We start from the raw sequence: 20,456 nt of genomic DNA, 5'->3' as shown, positions 1-20,456 counted from the left end.
CACATGTGAGAAATGTGCCGCTGAGGGCCTGGAGTTGATTTTCATCTCAGTACCGGGGACTCATATTGGAGTTCGGGGATATATCTGGCTGTCAATACACAAACATGACGTTGTATGCTTCTCATAGAAATGTGCAAACGTCGTATTAAAGTACTCCACTTAAACATAAACTACATGCTATAAGTTACTATTGACCCCTAGCATTACTGCAGGATGGAGGTAGGAGGGCATTCAGTACAAACCTCCAGCACTCTGCTTATTTGTCCAAACACAGGATGTGAAGGAAAGGTCCACTGAGACACATGGGGTCATTAATCACTCACCACGATTACTCCATGTATGAGAGACACACACCACTTCTTAACTCTCCTACCACCCTACACAATTAAAATGCTTTTACCCAGACTGCGCCCCCTTCACGGCAGGATCCACCCCACACAGAACACACATCATCTTTTTGAATAAATGCTGCTGCTCCAGTGAACACTGAGGGAATGTGAAGCAAGTTTTCCGAGAGCTAAAAAGTGAGCAGAGCTGATCCAATAACAATGAACAACAGATGGACTGTTTGTGAACAGATTGATGGCTTTAAGAGGAACTTTCAATGAACAAACAGGCACTTTTTTATTTTTTATTGAATGCCATTTTCTTTTGAAACTAAATAGCTCACATGGAAGACTAAAGTGTGACTGTTCAGCACTTCCTGTCAAAAGAAAAGCAGCCATGAAGACAATGTTTTCCTGATTACTGGATTTTGGAGAAACTTGTGCATGCACACAAATATTTATTGAAGTGTCTCAGATCAAACAAATAACATATGTGAGTGCTGCTCTGGAGCCGAATTCCACCACAGGGGCACGTGGAGTTCGCAAAGAAAGATCATGGGTTCAGCAAATGAACACTGACACTAAATGTGGGTCAGCTTCCTGGAAACTGATGGTTTAAATAAATAAGACAAACTCAGACTGCAATTCAGACTGATCATTCATCCATGTAGTGCACCACTCATCCTGTGCCGGGGGTGGGAGGGACAAAAGGGACCCTCGCAGACCAACGCGCACTTCAGTCCATCCTCGCCTTTATAAAGTCGCTTTTTTTTTCTCCCCACCAAAAAAACACCTGAAAATATGCAGAGCTGGGAGTGTGAAGGACACGTTTCCTGCCAGTTTTCAGGTACATTTTCTAGTGGTAGTCGCAAAGAGCTGCGTGTGTGAGCACAGCAGGTAAAAGGCAGGACGATTCACCGCAGGCGAGCAGGAGGGGTGAGGACGATTCTGTCAAAACGACTCGTTAGCAACCAGTGCGCTTGTCATTCAACAAAAAGAATCTGTTTGCCACTATTTATTCTCCTCTCCTTCATTGGTACTTAGAGAATGTCCAATAACACGTAGCATTCATATGATATCAGAATAGACTTGGACCTAGCTTTGATCGCTACCACCTGGGAAACATGATGTCCTTCCTCCTGAGACTCTTTCACCCTTTTCTCCTTTAAGAGGGGAAACTTCACCCTCTGAGGGACAAGCGTGAATAAAGACTTTGTTCAATATCTCTAGAAATATACCTGAAAGCAAATGTGATGACAGCTGTTATTGTACCACCTGATCTCGACGTAAAACGTTTGAAGAAAAGTCCCTGAGAAACACCAGCAGGAGCACTCAAACTTCCTGCCATGACGGGACAGATCGAGCCAATGAGTCACTGCTCCTCCTGAACAGATTATCTTTGTGTCATGTTTTTTCCCCCTCATTGTTCCACACTAATTCTCAACTGTTCTATTTACATTTCACTGACTCCTGAAAAGCCCATAAAGTGCTCAGTGGGTGTTCAAACACTACTGGAACTCCAGAATAAAAGCTTCCTCCTCCCCCATCTTCATTACTCCTGCAGTCACATTCGCTCTCAACATCAACAATGCAATTCACATAGAAGACTGGAGAACATCAAAAGCCGCCTCAACTCTTTGAAAGTGATGTTTCTGATCTTGAATACTTGGTTACCCCCCCCCCCCCCCCCCCCCCCCCCCCAAAAAAAAAAAAAGAAGCTCTGCTTAAAATTCAACTACACTCATCAGAGCACACGGCTGTGGACTGTGACCTCAATCTATTATTGACAGCATGTCTGTGGACATGAATGATTAAGTATAATTAGATGTCATTAGTCAGCTTAGTAACCGTTGTCTGCTACCCCATCAGTAGTTGCACTCCGTATGATAACTCCATGGAGGATTTGAACAGTGTGCAAGGAAGTGTTTGTGTCTCTCCAGTCCTTGGGAATGAACCCGATGAACTCCCAAAGGTGTGTGGAGTTACTGTGAGGAAGCTCATTCTGACGCCCACTGCTCCATCTAGTGGCAAAAATATGTCAACACGACTATAAATCCCTTTCAAAATAAAAACGAGGCTAGTGCTGCATGTGTTGAAGAATATGATTGGTGATCAAATGAGAGTGAGTGATCTGAACAGAAGAGAAGCTACCCGAGTGACAACTTGAAAAAAAACAAAAGTGCTTAGAGATGAAGTAAGAAGTGTGGATAAACAAGCGATGTTTGATACCACCTCGAAGAAAATTTAATTTATTGTGCTTTTGAAAATGAATATTTGAACATTATCCGGTAACTATGCGTTTTATGCTGACACAAAATCAAACCATAATCTTGTTTGGCTGTCTTTACCCAAATAATAATTAAAAAAAACGCTGCTTCATGTGCTTGCTGTGAACTTCTGCAGTTGATAAACAATGGAATTAAAAGTTTGGCTCAAAAGATTATTATGACAAAAGCGTTATTCTAAAAGAAAAGAAAAAAAAAAAAAAATCAGATAAAATCATTTTCGGACAACGATTGAAATCATTACAGTATGACAGAAAAAACAACCAAAGCATCTTCAGAAACATTCAACGGAAATATAAAGGAGATCGCTAAAATCATTCCTTAAGATCAAAGAAGTTCAACATATTCAAATATTTCAATACGTAACTGATATAAAATCTGAATACAATAAAAAAGCAACATGCCTGCAAAGAAGACTGGACCTGTGATAACATTAAACTATTTGATAAGCTAAACGCTGCAGTGCAGTAAACTAGACTACATATCTTTGTAGTCTAGATTTTTTTCTCCTTGATTTTTATGAGGAAAAAAGACTGACTAAAAAAAAAAAAGGTTCTACATGGTACTGTGGATTCATCAGTCACTAACGGCCAACTACATTCGCTGCAGAACTCAGTTAATTAATGTTTGGAAGTGAACATTCTACCTATCCTCTAACATGTCAGCATGTGTCTCGCTCACTCGTCAGCGTCCACAAACTGGTCTGGATCAGACGGGATGCTGTGGCAGGACCACTGGATGGGCCGCCGGTGATGTGCTGCTGGACTGTAGCTGGCTGTCACCGGCGGAGGGACTGTGTCTCGTTGCTTCAGTGTCAAATCCCGCAGAGAAAAATGAAGCAAATCTTCTGGACCTGGAGGAATCACAGAGGGTCAGTACAACACAAGGATTCACCACCATTTTGATTTTAGCCACACATTAACTGTAATCCCCTGTAGATTCATGTTTATGTACAGTATAGTTTGGGCATTCTGTCTTCAGTAAAATAATGTATGCATTTCAGGAAGAAAAAATGTAGTTTGTTCTTTACCATAGGGACAATTCCCAAAACACATGTCTTCCCAGCCGCTCAGAGTGACCTCCTGGATCTCCTTCTCCCAGTCTTCCTTCTCTTGAGGCGGCATCGGTGGGGGTGGGGGCATCTCTGGACAGTCAGCATTGCTGAAAAAAAAACAAAACAACAACAGACAGGTCTCAGTTTAACTTCTTATTACAGTCATCGTTTTTGTTGCAGAGATTCCAAAGAAAGGTTTCATATATATATCATTGTAATTTGTGGTTGTCTGACACTTTAATTGTTTTTTGTCAATACACACTTATATTATATATCACAACAGAAGACAGGAGGACTACATTTGTGCTACAGTCTTGGGACTTTTTTGGAGCAGAGAGTAAGCTAAAGTTTGTTTACACATTTTAAGATTCCTTATTAACGCCTTACAGCTTTTTAAGTTCCTGACCCACCAAGCAGGCGGTACAGAACTTGTAGTTTTGCCTCACATCGCCTTTTTGGTCAAAAAGTTGCACTGGAACACACCAGAAAAGACTACAGCCGACGGCCACGTTCGCTCTGTGCACACGTGAGAGGAAATAACTCTCCATGCCAGCAGGCGGCGGTAGTGTTATGATACGAGAAGACCATTTTCACGCCACTGTCACGCACCACTTGTATTATAGGCAGCCTACTAATCGAGAGTAATGTCTGATGAAGTGAAAAGTTGAAAATGACACTGGCGTCGTCAGCCTCTGGTCTTTGGGTGGAGAGAGAAAAGAAGAGGAGGAGAAGACAAATAAGGAGAAACATCACTAAATGGGTGGAAGCATGGATACTACAGCAGCAGGTTCAGGGGGCTTCCCTGAATACTTGCTCACGAGCTGGAGATACATGAAACATCTGAACAGCCAAACAGAGAGATTCCTCTCACAGACGCCAATTAAACATCGAATCAAATCGGCTAAAAGAAGGTTGAAGGGGGGCAATTAGTAGCACACTGCAAAAATCAGAACTATGACCACTCACCAAACTCTTCCCCTTTAACTATCAAGTGACGCACTCATTGGTGTGTCTGGGCCTTTAATCTATTTTTGTACAAAAAAATCGATTTATTGTTTTAACCTGGATAATGTTTATTTGAACTGATGTTCCCTTTTTCTTAGTATTTTTCCAACTTAAGAATACAGAAGAGAGCCATTAATGTTCTTATCTAAATGAGTTCAACTGTAACAAGTATAATTCGCTCTTCGAAATCTCTTTCTAGCAAACACTTAACTGCAAAGCTTTTTCCAACAGCAGGTTGCCCAAAATTAAAATTCAGGAATCTATTTCTCTCCTGACAAATGAGCCTCTCCATTTACAACGGCCAAGCACACCGATAAAGACCTGCACCCAGTCAAATGTCTCTGTCATCATCTGACAGAGTGGATACGTTACCGTTTTAACAAATGCAAGTGTCTTTTTAATTAGCCTTGTAACAGCTGACACTCAGGTCATGTGGGTCTGATTTAACTGACAGCTGTGAGTGGTTATGCATGAATAAACATTTTGATAAATTCACATCAACTGAAAATAAGATGTCACACCTCTTGAAGTGTTTGAATCTCTTCCTTGGTCTCCAGTTCTTTGCTTTGGCTGGGAAGCTCGACTGTGGCGCCATTTGGTCTGAATTACGGGGTGAAGCCTCAGTGTCCCCGTTCACTAAGATACCACCTGCACTGATGACCCTGCCAGATGCTGAGGCACCAGTGACCGTTGAAGTTGTGCTTCCTTGTTTCCTGATTGTCTGTGGTGGCACTGCTTTTTTTCTCTTGTCCTTGTACCCATGGTTGATGTAACCGTTAAGCCCACACTGAGGCCTGATACCATTCTCCATGCCATGCAGTGACCCATCACTGGTCCAAGAAGCAGCAGCAGGGACACCATTGTGAGCCAGGGCTCCATTAACCAAATCAGTGGCTGAGACCTGACTGTTGACTTTACAGGAGTTGTAACGTGTTCCTCGTCTTCTGCCCTCATAGTTCAAACCATTCTGAGGCATCACGCCACCTGTAATGTATATTTTAAGAGAGTTATGTAGAAGAGCAAAACCAAACACCTTAACAATACTGAAAACTTCAACTTTAATAAGTTTATTTTTGAGGGTTGAACCTCATGTTTTACTGGTCACAGAGAGAGACTACAGTTGCCTTTTTTTATACTATAAAGTTGAATTTAAAAAGGATATTACAGTGTTTATAGTTAAGAGATATGTTTTTTAACCAGCCTGTTAGATTCTGTTGTTAATCTAGGCTCAAACTAAATTGAAAGCAATATCTTGTAATCATTATCTAGTAGCTTATTTGTACTTTCAATATTTCTAAAACACATTTATTTATACTTTTAGCAAAATTACTTTTAGAAACTGACCCTGAAGCTTTTAACAAAATACTCAGGACGTTCTCTAAAAGGTTTTGCTCAGCTCTTAAAAGTATTTAGCCTGAATTAGCTTTCTTCACTTTGATAAAGAGGAAGATTATCAAGCTACATGTTGTTCAATTAACTGAGATTAAACCAATTAAACCAAATCTCCAATATTTTTTGACTAAATAATTCAAATAGCCCAGATCACTGTCTCTTCAAATGTAGTTAATTCACGTGTTAAAGTTGACTTCTCTTTTTATATAACATTAAAGAAAGTTTCAGCTTGCTAACATCACTGTCTTGCCTCCTCGGCTAGCAAACTGTTAACGAGCTACCTGCTAGCTAACAACCGCCTTTATTTGTTTGTTTACCAATCTAAAATTAAAGCTGCAAACAAAGTTCACAACACGTCCAATGTTAACACACAAAGCTTAAAGTGTGAACCACTCGAATAATTTTGATTTAAATTGTTACGCTCTCCAACTCACCTGTACGTAACCCTCAGCTCCACAAACACGCGCGCGCAGGCAGGTACACGCACACACACACACACACACACACACACACACACACACACACACACACACACACACACACACACACACACACACACACAGACAGACACGGGACCATCAAACAGAAAGTGTGTTTTAAGTAATTATAGTTTTCTGATTTTCTAAATGAAAAACACCATGAGTCAGCGTCACTGCCAAAGCCATTTTTATTGCTATTTAAAGTGACTACATCGCGTCGCCCTAATAAATTAAATTTTAAGAGCTACAAGAAATGAGTTTGTGACAAACTTTACAGCTTGATGTACCGTCGTTTATTTCTTTTTATCCAGCTAGAGTAAACGATTTGTGAAGCAAACCAAGACACAAATCAGCAGGAATTGTTAAATAAGTTAATATTGCTCATAATGCTCACCATTTAGCTTAAGTTAGGAAGACAGTTTACAACCATATAAAAACCAAGTTTGAAGCAAATTGAAAAGAAATGGACTCGCCATGACTAACGAAAACGGAGAAATACAATAAAACATTTCCCCATTGCATTAAAAAAAACTTCAAAATATTTCCAAAATGCTAACCTGGCCTGTACAAAGCATTGTGCTATTCTGCTATTCCTATAGGACAACTAAGCGATCACAAGTTCCTGATAAAACTGTATAAAATAGTTTTCATAGTATCAATCTGAAAAAGACTGGTGAGTGGCACATGAATACAAATTATCACTATATAATTACAACATTTACAAGTCAAGAAGAAAGGTCAGACTTCGACATAGAATGGAGCTTCAAAAAACTATGTCAATCATCAGCAACATTGTCTGGAAAAAAATGTCCCCAAAAGGCACAGACAGAAAAAAGGTGAACATGCGAAGGAAACAAATACGTCTCTTTTTTGTGTGTGTGCAAGGAAGCAAAACTCAAGTTTAGAATAATGACATAATACAGCAGATTTATAGCTTTCCCTCTTCATTACAGTACTGAATACTGTACCGTGCATTCTTATCTTTACTTTCATTTTTAGGTCAAAGCCTTTTTGGCCACACAGTGAGAGAGAGTGAAATATCCAGATGTACATTCATGATATTTACAGTATAAGAGAGTTTCACAGAGTCATCTGACCTTCAAACACAATCTGCAGGCTTCAACGAGATTGTTAATCCAGTTTGTTGTGACAAAAAGTAAGTCTCCTGTGCAGACTCACACACACACACACACACACACACACACACACACATTACTGAGATGATTCCACTGAGCACGGAGAGATGATTAAACCTAAGTAAACCATGTTACACTGGCTTTCTGTTAATCCGTCAGACATTCTTTACATTCATATCCTTACATTTCTGTGCAACGTCATCGGGCCTTTTTCTAGCAACAATGTAGCTTTTTAAACTAAGGCATTGCTAGCAAATAACCGCTATGGAAGTTACAGTTAAAGACACTCCTTGGTTGCAGCTTCTGTACCATAAAGTGACACTCGACTTCTTGCCTGAACCAAATAAGGGCCACTTCTCAGTTTTAAAAAATCATTATCGGACTGATTGACTGGTTGCATGTTTACTGGAAGACACGGTCCACGGAATAGACAAAAAAACTTACTCTTCACCTTCAATTGGCCATCATAGACTTTGCTTAAACCCTGTTTTGCTAGCACACGTGGTCCATTATCAACCCCCCCCCCCCCCACGTCTTTTTTTAAGAACATTTTCATTCCTCAAATTCATGACTCATCTGCTTCCCTTTTTGTTACAGAGGTTCTCATTGTTTCTTTCTTCTTGCACTTTCTCATACTTCTCATTAGAAACATGCTTATCAAAGTTCATCACCCATACTTTAGAGAACACTTGCATAACAGAGGAGAAAACATGGGAAGCGAACAGAACAGGGTATACGCCACTGCTTCACCTTCATGTCTCTGAGAGTCAGAGTCGGGTTCACAGTCTGCTTGCCACATCTCTGTTGATTTTCCTCAAATGTTTCTCTCCTGAACAGAGCTGCTTCTCTGTGGATGATACAGCTAATATTACACCAGGATACAGTCTGACCCACATTGGATTTGTTACATTGTTCCGGTATGTTATGCTATGGTACATTACGTCCAGTGTACTACATCGAGTAACTTTGTCGATCCTCAACGCATGTTGATCCCAGGATATGCCATTGAAAAAAATCTCCAGAATTGTCACAGAGATGGGAAAGGTGTGGCAGTAGCTACAGTTCACAGCATACACAGCAGTAAAGGAACAGTTCCTGGTTGAAATTCATGAAGTTCAGTAGAATCCCAGTCTACCTTTTCTGCAAAGAAGAAGTGTTTTGCTTTCCCACCTCAAACAGCAGGGGGCGATGTGTGTCTATTTATATTTTCCAGTTTCTAAGCCTCATTGCCTTCCTGGTCAGCACCCTGATTAAGGTTGTGTTCATACAACTGGAATGGTCCTCATTCTCCTGAGACTCGGAGGGATTCTCATTCCAGTTGAGTCGCTGTTAGTTCTTGATCTCCAGGATGGATGGGTTGTGGTCCAGGATGGACAAGATGATTTTGTCCATGTACTGTCGAAGACGCAAGTTGATTTCCTCCTGCTCCTTCAGGGCCTCCATTAACTTAGGAGAGAGGAGCATGTTGTTTTAGTTCATGAGTTTAATATAATCTTTCCATTTTTAAACAGCACCATTTGTTAAAAGACAAGACTTCTTGGTCATACAGCTCAAATATTTCACACTTCGTACAGCTGACATACAAGGTCTGTTTTGCAGAGATGCAGCTAAATGCTGAGATGTACTTCATCAATAAGGAAACTTTCAACAATTCTGATTATTCAGTTAATCATTAATAAAATCCAGCAGGACAGGATAAAAATACTCCAGGAGACAACATCACCTTTCTGTCTATGACAAATCCTCAAATAAATCACTTCATCCCAATAAAATCACGTTTTCTAATCTAAATGTACAGATTACAGGGGCTAGAATCAGTCTCTATGAAACTAATTATTTTCTAATGTTGTGATTGCTGCACATTTTATACAAAGGGTATTTTATCAAAGGCATCGAAAACTTATTTGACCTGGTTTCTGATGGTGTGTATGTGTGAGAAATAACCACGGTGATGATGACCTTCATATTATGCAGATTGGATTCTAATTTATGGTTGCGTCCTATCTAGAACACTGGGCTATGCTGTGGTATGTCCCAGAAAAAAAAAACAGTGTTATGACATGGAATCCATTTAGAAAGCTTGTTAGTCTTAATGTTACCTGGTCTCTGGAGGCGTTGTCTATCTCCGCTGCTAGAGACTGGGCCTTGGTCTGTGTGGCAAACAGTGTCTTTGCTTCATACAGACTGAGGCTGAGGATCTGACCGTTGAGCTCATCGTTCTGCTCCCTCAGCTTCTGGTTCTCCTAAAAACACAGAATCAGGATGCAGGGCAGAGGAGAGAGAGGTGGGAAGAAACATATCAGTATTTTGACCACACGTGTTTACAGGAGTGATGATGCGTTTAAGAAGCAAATGGTTGCTACTCAAGCCACATGATGTAACACAACGCTTTGTATCTCAGCCAGCAGCAAACGCAGCAATGCATGTCTATTTTGGCAACACCTACAGGACATGACACAGGTTAAGCGTGTTACAGAACAAACTGCTCCCCTGCTGGTCTGGTGTGTTATAAAAGCTCCATGATTGAGTTGCCTTTGAGTGCTGACATGAGGTCAGTTTGCGTTCTCCTTCCTCCATTCTCACTCATTAGTCAGGGAACTGCAGAACTGACCCCAATTCAGCTCGGGCAGGCTCATTCTACTCCGTTGTGATTAGTGGTTAATGATCAGGAAGGCAAAGTTCACGGCAGCAATTTTACCATCAGACCAGGACGGAGCCAGGCCCCAGACAACACCAGGTGCTGGAATTCAGGGGGGAGAAAGTCCTGGGACACAAATCGCTGGACACACACACATAGACATTTACAGAGGTGCACAGGCAGAAATAAAATAGAGGGCTAATCTTTGTGGATGCCACAGGCTGTGTGGCTAAAATGGCTTTAACAATACAAAGCTACAAAACCTGTTCAGTCACAAGACGCTAACAAAGTGAAATACTCTTCAATCTAAACCTGCAGGAAGAAGCTTAATAAAAGAAGTGGAGATGTTGAAAGAGAAAGACATAAACACTGAAGAATGAAGCTCATACAAAACCATGATCATTCTCTTTCTTGCTTTACAGCTCTTAAGTTTGGATGAGGCTGCATGAGGACAGCCTTATCATGTTCTTCCCCGATAAGATACACTCTGCAAATCAGCAATTCTAACTGACTAGCTGTGCATCTGGTAAAGATTTACAAGTTACCAGGCTGGACTGCTTTACTTCTTACTGCTTCTTATGCTGATTTTTGTCTTGGACAAAATGTATTTTGTATTTTGTCCAATTTTTTATGCTCAATGTATCTGATGCATTCAACTTGAAGAAGCATACAACTTCTTCTTTCAGTAGTGTTATCAGGAGGGACATCTGAAACACACTCTTACCTCCGATGTTGACTTTGCTTCAGGTGTGTAGACTTTGCAGTAAACTTAGTCACAGCTTTGAGTATGTCACTGATGCAGACAAATGGCCTTGTACTGACATAGTGAGAATATACAGATCTAGTGTTGACTATAATGCTGTTTGATGTTTTAAAGGAATGAGGCAGATCAGAGATTCTTCTTTATCCCCCCTGTATTTTATTTGTCCTCGTTCTACTTAGCATCAAGGATTGTGTTGCTCCATTTATAAAATCAGTGAACTTTATGTCTCTCTAGCAGCAGATACACTGATTTATTATGTCAAATGGAAACTGTGGTACTTACTGTAAGAGCACAGTAAAGAGCTGAGGTAAATATATCTTCAGTATAAATCTATCACTTTAACAAATGGCATACATCAGCCGTTGGACTCCGTTCTTTTTGAAAAACAAATCTGCACAGTTGTCACTTTTATTGTCACGTTTAAAGTAACTTTAAAACTTTTTTCATTGCTTTCATTTTTTTTTTTTTATACTATTTTTATGTTTTTTCTTTATAACACAGATGATGTCATTGAATGTGAAATATAACTGGGTATAACGACAATATGACCCATCTAATTCAAGGTGAGGATTATTGGAGCTGAACTGTTTCCCAAAATGAATCCGCTTATTCCTTGAAAATCAAAATGAACACGAAAGGAACAGATATTTACTACTAAGCATTCATTTCATCAACAGCATAGAGATGATAGGTTACCTGCTGTCTCATGTTTAGATATTTAAAATGACTGCCACCTCAGAGGAAAAAAGCATTTGAGAACTCTGTTTGTCACGTGCCATGAGTGGAAGTGTCTTAAGATTCCTTGGCATCTTACAGCTCACTCAGTAGCCTCAGTAGATTACCGAGCTAACTATGCACGCCCAACACATTTGAATGCATCATTTCATCAGTACCTGCTTGAGCCTCTTGACCTCGTGCTCCAGCTCCACCTCCCTGGTCCTGCAGCTGAAGTCTGCCACACTGGAGGAAGAGCTGCGGCTGCGTCCGGGCCTCTCCGTCTCCAGCTTGAAGAGTTGCAAATGCTCCAGCTCACGACGCAAATCCTCTATCAGCTAGGCAAGGAGAAAGGACGGGTGAACAACGTTACATAATGACAGTGCAGTATTTTGGGGGTGTACGTGTGTGAGCCAGTAAAAATGCAGCGTGGGAGAGGGAGGGGAGTGAAAAAGAGGAAACGGAGTGAGCGGAAGAGCAAACAACCCACACTGCTCATGCATGTGTGTGACTGCGTAAACAAGTCTCTCCCACCTCCTGCATGTCTTCTTTTTCCTTCTGAAACTGGTGTCTGTTCTGCCTCAGCTTGTCCATCATTTTCCTGTAGAGGTCCATCTCATCCTTTAGGCGCAAACTGGTGTCCTCCAGCTTGTCTGTCATCCTTTGCTTCTCCTGAGGAAGGACAGACACACGCTCATGAGATTAGCCTTTCTACTAACAGTATACAAACAAACGAAATGTGGCTACATCTAAATGGGAAACTTTAGTCAAACATTTTTGATATGTTGTTGTTTGTGAGCGCACATGCTGATCTTTTCATTTGATGATTATATCACTTTAAAAAGAGACAAGTGGAGGTCTAGAGACAGACACATGTGCTGCACGCCAAGACACTTTGAGCCGAGTGTTCGATTGGGCCAATAGTCTTCTGCCCTAGACTGACCCTGACTCATATGACATCACTTGAGGCAATTTGTCAGACTTCATACAGCTCTGTTTTAGGCAACAAAAAGGCTTCACACAACCAAAATCAAATGTGCAGAAGTTCTTTTTAAGAAAACAGTGTGAGACAGAGCAAAAATATACAAAAAGCAATTATGTCTTACCTCGTCCAGTTTCTCTGTCTGGGATTTGAGTCGACACATGGTCAGAGTAAAGTCGCTGTTCTCCTCCTCCAGCTGCTTTACTCTAAAAACACAAAACCTTCAATATTAGTTTATTTTCATTTATAAGCTCAGTGTTTCTCATCGTCAGCTAGAACAATGTTGAAGCGGACGTCCACCGTATATGCTGGAGCACCAGAGGAAACTAAAAAGTAGCCCTCAGGAGGCATCTCTAAGCTCTGATTAGCATAAAGTTTTACATTCTGCATTTTCTCTGAGCAGACAGTCGCGTCCACATCCAGGGGATTTAGATTCTTTCTCAGAAATAACAAACAAATCAGCAGTTATTAGATCATACCACGCAATGTATGCTGACTAAAGACTTTGTTTGTGTGTTGGTGTGTTCCTCACCGGTTTGTCAGCAGTTCCAGCTGTGTGTTTTTGTTTCTCTCCATCTTGCTGTAGGCCTCTCTGTGTCGTCTAAGCTCAGCCTGCAGAGTTTGTTCTGCTCGTGTCTCCTGGTCCTTCAGCTGCTCCTCCAACTCATTAACCCTGAGGTGAAGAACACGGCACACAAAATTCAGTGAATAAACTACTTCTGCATTATGATTTCAAGAATAGAATTAGGATCCGATTTTCTGACTCTACCTGTGAACTAGTTGCGTGTTCTCCTGCTTTAGCTTCGACTTGAGGTCACCGTTCATCAGAATCTCACTCTCCAGTTCTGCCACCTTCTTCTCCAGAGAGCTCACCTGACAGAGACAGATACAGTTTCAACACACTTGAATGTACACCATAAAGTAAAATAGATTTTATCATAACGAGGGATATTGCATGCTAAACTGATGCATGCTAAAAATGCAATTGCATTGCAGTAAGACATCTGGCTGTCTCCTTCAACAGAACGACAGATAGGTCAAATAAGTCTACAGTGGCACTAAACAACACAGCTCTGCATGAGCCATTTCCTCAAGTTTTTAAAGGCTTGAAAATGCTAAGCTCTGTAGTCAAATTTGCAGACGTTAGAGGTATCCTGAAAGGGCCCATCCTATGAATAAACATTCTCAGTTTAAACTGCATGCACTTAGACTCAGAACAGATTTTCTCCCTCTGTGGTTTTAGCACCAGTAATGTAGAGGAAGCTGAAGGTGAGATATATTTGATCACACAGAAAAGCAAAGGTCATTGTTGCCTACCACGTGCCTTTATTCAAAGAACTTCAGTCCATAAAGGACAGCTGACACAGATCAACATATTAAGGACACAGACACATTCCTACCTTCTCATTGATGTCGATATCACAGGAGTCGATGCTGTCTCTAAACAGGTCTTCTGTGCTGCCGTTGCTGCTGCTCAAGTTGCTGTTGTGAAGCAGCTGCCTGCTCGACACACAAACACACACACACGCACACACACTTTAAGAATCTGTGGGAATATCCAGGTCAGAACCAGCTGGTTCGGATGTGTGTGTGTGTGTGTGTGTGAGAGAGAGAGAAACTGAGAAATGGAAAGGGGTTTGTTCTGTTCTGTAATGATGGTGCCACGTAAAGAAGCTGGTGCAAACACACATGATTGCGATGCATGAGGCAGACACCCACATAGGTGTGTGTAGTTCTGACTCAGTCACACAAACAAGTGTGACATTCGTGGTGTGATGTGAGTACAGCTGCCCCCTTTCACTCTAATGGAATAACTTGAGAAAAGCTTCTGATCCATTACTGAGATTAGCATTATGGAGAGGAGAGGAGACAAGAGGTGATAAGAGGAGAGCAGAGGAGAGGAGAGGAAACGAGAGAAGAGGAGAGGATACGAGATGAGAGGAAAGCAGAAGAGACGAGAGGAGAGGAGACGAGAGAAGAGGAGAGGAGAGCAGAGGAGATGAGAGGAGAGGAGGTGGTTGGAAGGAAAGCGAAGTAAAAGGGTATAGAGAAGATGAGACAAAAGTGAAGATCAGATAAAGAAAGCAATAAGGAGGAAGAAGAAATCAAAGCAGACAGAGAGGACAGTAGACTGAGCAGAGGAAGAGAGCCAAACCTTATATTGAATGCATAGATCAGGTCTGACAGGCCATTTTCACTCTGTCACTATAACTCAGTTAATGTGGGTGGAAATAGCACAAAGGCCCCGATACACAAAACACTTCACCCAGTACGAGGACAAAGGACATGAAGATGGAAGCATGGCTGCCACTAAATACTCTCAAGACCAAAATCTTTTTCTCACCTTGAGGGGAAGAAACTTTTAACAGCAAATGAATCCGACCAGATTAATTCCACTCAGATGTTTCTCTGAATAATTAGTCAGTAATTAACTGTCTGCTAGGGTACAGTGGCTGGGCAGCTGACTGATAAGGAATCAGTGTGTTATCTCGTGTGTGTGTGTGTGTGTGTGTGTGTGTGTGTGTGTGTGTGTGTGTGTGTGTGTGCCTATGTCAACATATATGGCCAACCATGTGGTAAAGGCTGTGTGATGTGGAAACACAAAGAGTACAAGAAGGCAACCTTTTTTTCAACTAACAGAAGCACACACACACACACACACACACACACACACACACACACACACACACACACACACACAGGTGGATGGCATACCTTCCAAATGCTGTGCTGGAGATTTTCCTGTTGGGGCTAAAAGAAAAAAGAAAAGAAAAAAAACAGTGCATTTGTATCAGAATGAGTTGCCATGGATATGTCTAGACTTTCAGATCTACACTTCTTAGGAGCTACATGCTGATGACAATTAAGATTTTGGCTTTTCAGTGAGGCTGGTTTGTAGGAAGAACAAAGAGAGCGAGGTAAAGAAGCACTGAAGGACATGTCAATGATAACAAAATTCCCCTCCTGGTTCAGTGAGCTGGATTTCTGTTGGCTCAGCGATTGTCTCAGAGGGACAAACGCCTGAAGTCTCTCTCCGTGTGATGTGTCTGTCTGTGCCGGGTGTCACATTGGATTAACAAATCGTAAACTGAGTGTAGGGTCACGCAAAAGACAGTAGATGTAGACATAAAACCAAAATTAACAGCTTCTTAGTTAAGACAGTAAAATGGAATAAAGATAGTGTTGTCGCAACACCTGAATTTTAAAGGTAAAATGGTGCTGATTTCTGTGTCGATACCAGAACTCAACATTCAGACAAACTGATATGTTACATGTTGTATTTCTGAAATGTAGTCAGCGCTCTCTCTCTTTAAAGTGCCTTGTTGCAGCTTTGGTTTGAAACTATATTCTATGTTACTATCAATCAAGAAAGGAGCAGACTGTGTTGTCTAATGGAAGACTTTTTAAAGAAAAGTACGGATCACTTTGCCAACGTTAGACACTGAAAGAGAGCAGCGGGACTGTAGAGAAGAAGATATGTTTTAATCTCCACTGTGGTTTTCCCCCACCATTTACAGTCATGTGAAATAACTTGGTGTTCTCAGGATTATGGGGGATGTTGTAGATTATATCAAATATTAATATTGTGTCAATAAAAGATCACGCAAAAATGTCTCACATTCAATTATTTTCATTCAAAGACATCAAACACACCGTGATGAAGATCTAAACAGATATATGGCATTCAGGACAGACAGACAGAAGTCGTTGGGGAAAAAATGAATCGTAAAATATAACTTCTGACTGAGAGAGTGGTACAAAGCAATCAGTGACAAGAGTGTCTAACAGGCTGATCTTCAGGGAGGATCCTTACAGCACTGAGATAAAGCACAGACTGTATAATCCTGAGTGACAAAAAAAGATTACCCTGCAGCTGCTGTTTCAGTTCACCCAGTGTCGTCTTTGGTGAACAGTGAGAGGACAAACTTGGCAGAGAAAAAAGGACTTCTTTGTTTTTAATCTTTCAAGTGTCATCTACACAATTTCCACTCATCAACAACTTCTGTGTGAAAGTCCATGTATCAGTGCTTTTAAAAATCCACTAAAGGACAGGACAGAGGACTTACAACAGCTGCTTTTTGTTCTTACTTTAATAAGAAATTAATTTTACTTTACATATTGTAGCGCACACCTGTACCTTCAGTTTTCTTCTGTAACTTCATAACTTGTATCTCCTTCTTTTAAGATTTAGCTAACCTCACATTGGATTTTTGTTTTTTTTTAAATTGTGGAAATAAATATAATATGAATCAAACACCAGAGTAGGTTTGTGACCCTGTAGAGACCAGCTCTCTCAGAACGCTCCGTTTTGGTGAGTGTGTCTCTTTAAATGCTGTTTTTAACAGTTGACCCAGCACCACTTTATCTACCCATAAACAAAATATACAGGTCCCACTATGGACCAAATGTACCGTAGACATATCGGACTGGCTACTGGAAAGGTAGCAACAACTAAACAACTGAAACAACTAAAATGTCTCTTTGGGGTTTGATATGTTAAAAAAGAAGAACAGAATACATCTTTAACTCCCAAGAGTCTGTGGTTTGGTGATGATCCCTTTTTTTTTTTTTTACCCATGAATGATTGTGCCTGATATAATTTCATTTGTTTGCGTGAAAAGCGATTCACAATGCAGATTCTTTAAATTCTGCACCCTGTCTCGCTGCGAAAGCCTCTACAGTACCTCTCACCATTCTGAGTCAATAAGTCATTCTTTGAATTGATCCATATGGTCGCTTGTTTCTATTTTGAGACATGAACATATTCATCCACATAGCCTGCTATGTACACCTTAATATTTAACCACCTTATCATCAAAATCTGTTCTGTACACCTTCATAGTCTTTATCCAGTCTTTAAGAGCTTACAGTTCAAAGTCATTTCTGCATCGATAGCATCTCGCTCACTCCCTTTCTCTTTTTCCACTTTCTAATTCTTCCCTTCTGCCCATCGCCCCTTCATTATTCATACAGGGAAAGCAGGGGTCTAATTAATGAAGACATGTTGGATTATAGAGCCCATCTCCTCCAGGGAGAGAGATCCTGCAAAGTCAGCCGAGAGTTCAAGGAACAAAGACAGAAAGTTTGCACTAAATGAAAACATTACTCAGCATTTATTGTTCTCCGAGAGCTGTCATGTCTGCATGTGTGGGCACTCTTGTTTGCAGGTGGACAGTGGAGCCGTTAATGGTCATCCTGGATTATGTTTCCAATAATAGGTTCCCCATTACAATAGTGATGAGGTGAGTACAGGAGTGACAGCCTTATGTAACAATCAATGAGAGTTTGTGGGCATTTGTCGGTGCATGTGTCAAACAAAAGAAGGAACACCTTAACACCTCTGTTGCAGTATTATTTCATTACACTTCAAAAGAGACCACAGAGCAAGATGATCCCTGAGTCCGTCCCATGTGGATGGATCAATACTTTTTAAATGGCTGCACTTCATAGCCGACAGCTTGCATAGTTACTGTCAAGATATTGTTTTTCAATATAATCTTCCCGGCCTCAATAATTAGCACTGATTTGTCACATAAAAAGATTTCAGTAGAGATGTCGAGATTAGTCATAAAATCGTGATAAATCGATTAAAAGGTGTCAAGCTTCACATCCGTACTCTGAAAAACGAGTCTCAATAATATGGTGAGCGTCAGCAGCTGTAGAGCAGAGGAGGAGTTTGCAAGTTGCAGAGCAAGATTTTTAAATTGAGGACGCACCACATGTTGCAAGACGACGGGAAACAACACAAATAACACAACCAACACGATGCAGCATTTAATCGACAGCATACAGAGAAGCTCCAATCACCTCCCCTTGTTAAAGGAATAAAACCATTAAAGGGCCAAACCACAATGACAAGCAGGTTTGCAGCCTCTGAAGGAATCTTTTTCACTCATAATTCTTCTTCAGTCTCATTTTTTTTAAATAAATTGTGACAGAATCGTATCATGAGCCCAGTACCATGAATCGTATCGTGAGTTTAGTGAATCGTTTCATCCCTACGTGTCTTCATGAGAAGCTTTTCTTTATAGAGATTGTCATTGTGCAGCTGCTTCAGGACATTTCATGACAATATGTTAAGTTGAATTTGACTAAAAGTGACAGAACACTCTGCAGTCATCAAACACATCTTTGTGATTTGACATGATGGGCCTAACGTCAGAAGAGATTATGGCGGTCAGCGGGAAAGGTTCGAGGTGGTTTAGAGATTGTAATGACGTTTTAACTCAGACATTTTCTCCTCATTGAAGTCGAACTAAAATCTTGAATTCGCGGTGTGTTTATTTTCTATCATGCTGAGCTGTATGTGTTTTTGTGAACATGGGTTCGACTTACCTGTTAGCCTTGAGGTTTTTAAGGCGAGCCTCCAGGTCATTGAGCAGGTTGACCTTCTTGCTGCACTGAGAGCAGTAGACGTCCATCAGTTCACCGGTGTAATGCTGACGCACCTTACGGGGAGTCTGGCCAGCACTGTAAACACACAGACACAGACACGCACAGCTCTTATCTTCCGAGACACTCAGAACAAGTAAATCCACATCTAACTGACGTTCATTACGTGCTAGAACAGGCAACTTCTTTAGACACAATCAGAGAGTGTAAAGAGGCTGCCATGACAAGACACTCGGAGAGAGAAGTAATCACAAATACAGAGATATAATAACAGAAATAAAACTGAAAGATGAACTGAAAGAGAGATTGAGAGGGAGAGTACAAATCTTACCATGAATGAGATTATTGACATTGTCTGGGGCCAAATGATGTGCTCAAGGAAAATGAATACCTGAAAATATATCTTCCCAGTCCAGGTATAGTTTGTTGTTTTACAGAATTTGGCAGATATATAAAGTAAAGGACGCAAACCAATTAAGTCATATAGACATTTTTTGCCCCAAAAAAGAAAAAACAGTTTGATTCATAATCACTTTAAAGGTTTAACATTCACGAGAAGACAATCTGAATGACTGTCTAATAACATCCAACAATGATGTCATTATTTTCTCACGGCTCAGTGTTATTACAGGCAACGCCCCGCCCAGAGTTTTAAAATCTAAACCATTATAACCTTTAATAACCTAACCATAATAACCTTTATGGTTTAGGAGGCCCTCCATCATTATGCTTTAATGTACCTTTAACCCACTTTGTACTGTAGTCTTTCATACTTCTGGCCCATGCTGTGCAGTCTCGGACTTCTTGTAAATCCAGGCTTCATTTTGAATCTAAATCTCCACGCCGACTCCATTTGGGGACTTTTGTCTGCTTGGTATGCGTGGAAGGAGCATGGAGCGGTATTGCCTCTCTATCAGGCGGGAGACTTAATCCTATTAAACACAGGCCTTTGATGAATATTAATGTTTCCTTAAGGGCAAAAAAAACTTCTTAGCTTTACTTCTGGAGTCAAGTCTCCAAATAATACGAGTCAGGTAATGATTCTGGAGCTCACAAACTGGAGGAAGTAAAGCTACAGAAACTGGTTGATGTCTGCATCAAAACTCAACCTAATATAATAGAAACCCGTTCACAGAAGAATTGTATAATTATCTGCAGTGGTTTTCAACCTCTGGTCAGAAGCGCAACATTTGCATGTAGAAAATGCTATGAGTCATCAAGCTAGTTGAGTAATTAATTAATTACCTTTACACTGCAATTTCTCTGGACCATTGTTACCCTCCCTGCCA

At 40.7% G+C, this 20,456-nt stretch overlaps 1 protein-coding gene and 2 long non-coding RNA genes across 5 annotated transcripts in view; 1 reads left to right on the top strand and 2 right to left on the bottom strand.

The window, feature by feature from the left end:
• The first annotated feature begins 2,050 nt into the window (after window positions 1–2,050).
• LOC306820195 lies at window positions 2,051–2,978 on the top strand. The gene is made up of 2 exons (XR_013778648.1): window positions 2,051–2,505; window positions 2,543–2,978. It is a non-coding gene; the product is annotated as an uncharacterized lncRNA (long non-coding RNA).
• Window positions 2,560–3,723, bottom strand: LOC306820194. The gene is made up of 2 exons (XR_013778647.1): window positions 3,642–3,723; window positions 2,560–3,464 (listed from the first exon to the last, which is right to left on the bottom strand). It is a non-coding gene; the product is annotated as an uncharacterized lncRNA (long non-coding RNA).
• Window positions 3,724–6,711: 2,988 nt separating this feature from the next.
• The window catches only part of rab11fip4b (RAB11 family interacting protein 4 (class II) b), a 49,135-nt gene continuing 35,390 nt past the window's right edge, over window positions 6,712–20,456 (bottom strand). For 2 of the 3 annotated variants that reach the window (XM_079338270.1, XM_079338272.1), the window contains 11 exons: window positions 19,111–19,245; window positions 15,490–15,525; window positions 14,175–14,274; window positions 13,544–13,647; window positions 13,307–13,447; window positions 12,899–12,980; window positions 12,327–12,464; window positions 11,972–12,130; window positions 10,376–10,456; window positions 9,777–9,920; window positions 6,712–9,123 (listed from right to left, as the gene is read on the bottom strand). In XM_079338270.1, coding sequence (XP_079194396.1) covers window positions 9,007–9,123; window positions 9,777–9,920; window positions 10,376–10,456; window positions 11,972–12,130; window positions 12,327–12,464; window positions 12,899–12,980; window positions 13,307–13,447; window positions 13,544–13,647; window positions 14,175–14,274; window positions 15,490–15,525; window positions 19,111–19,245 — 1,237 coding nt within the window. In that variant the 3' untranslated portion in view covers window positions 6,712–9,006. The remainder of the gene's footprint in view (window positions 9,124–9,776; window positions 9,921–10,375; window positions 10,457–11,971; window positions 12,131–12,326; window positions 12,465–12,898; window positions 12,981–13,306; window positions 13,448–13,543; window positions 13,648–14,174; window positions 14,275–15,489; window positions 15,526–19,110; window positions 19,246–20,456) is intronic. The other variant, XM_079338271.1, reaches the window with a different exon arrangement.

The sequence above is a fragment of the Symphodus melops genome (genome assembly GCF_947650265.1).
Source record: "Symphodus melops genome assembly, chromosome: 2".
In the NCBI taxonomy this organism is placed as follows: Eukaryota; Metazoa; Chordata; class Actinopteri; order Labriformes; family Labridae; genus Symphodus; species Symphodus melops.
Note: the sequence above shows the minus strand (reverse complement) of the source record. Positions and strands in the feature narration are given on the sequence as shown.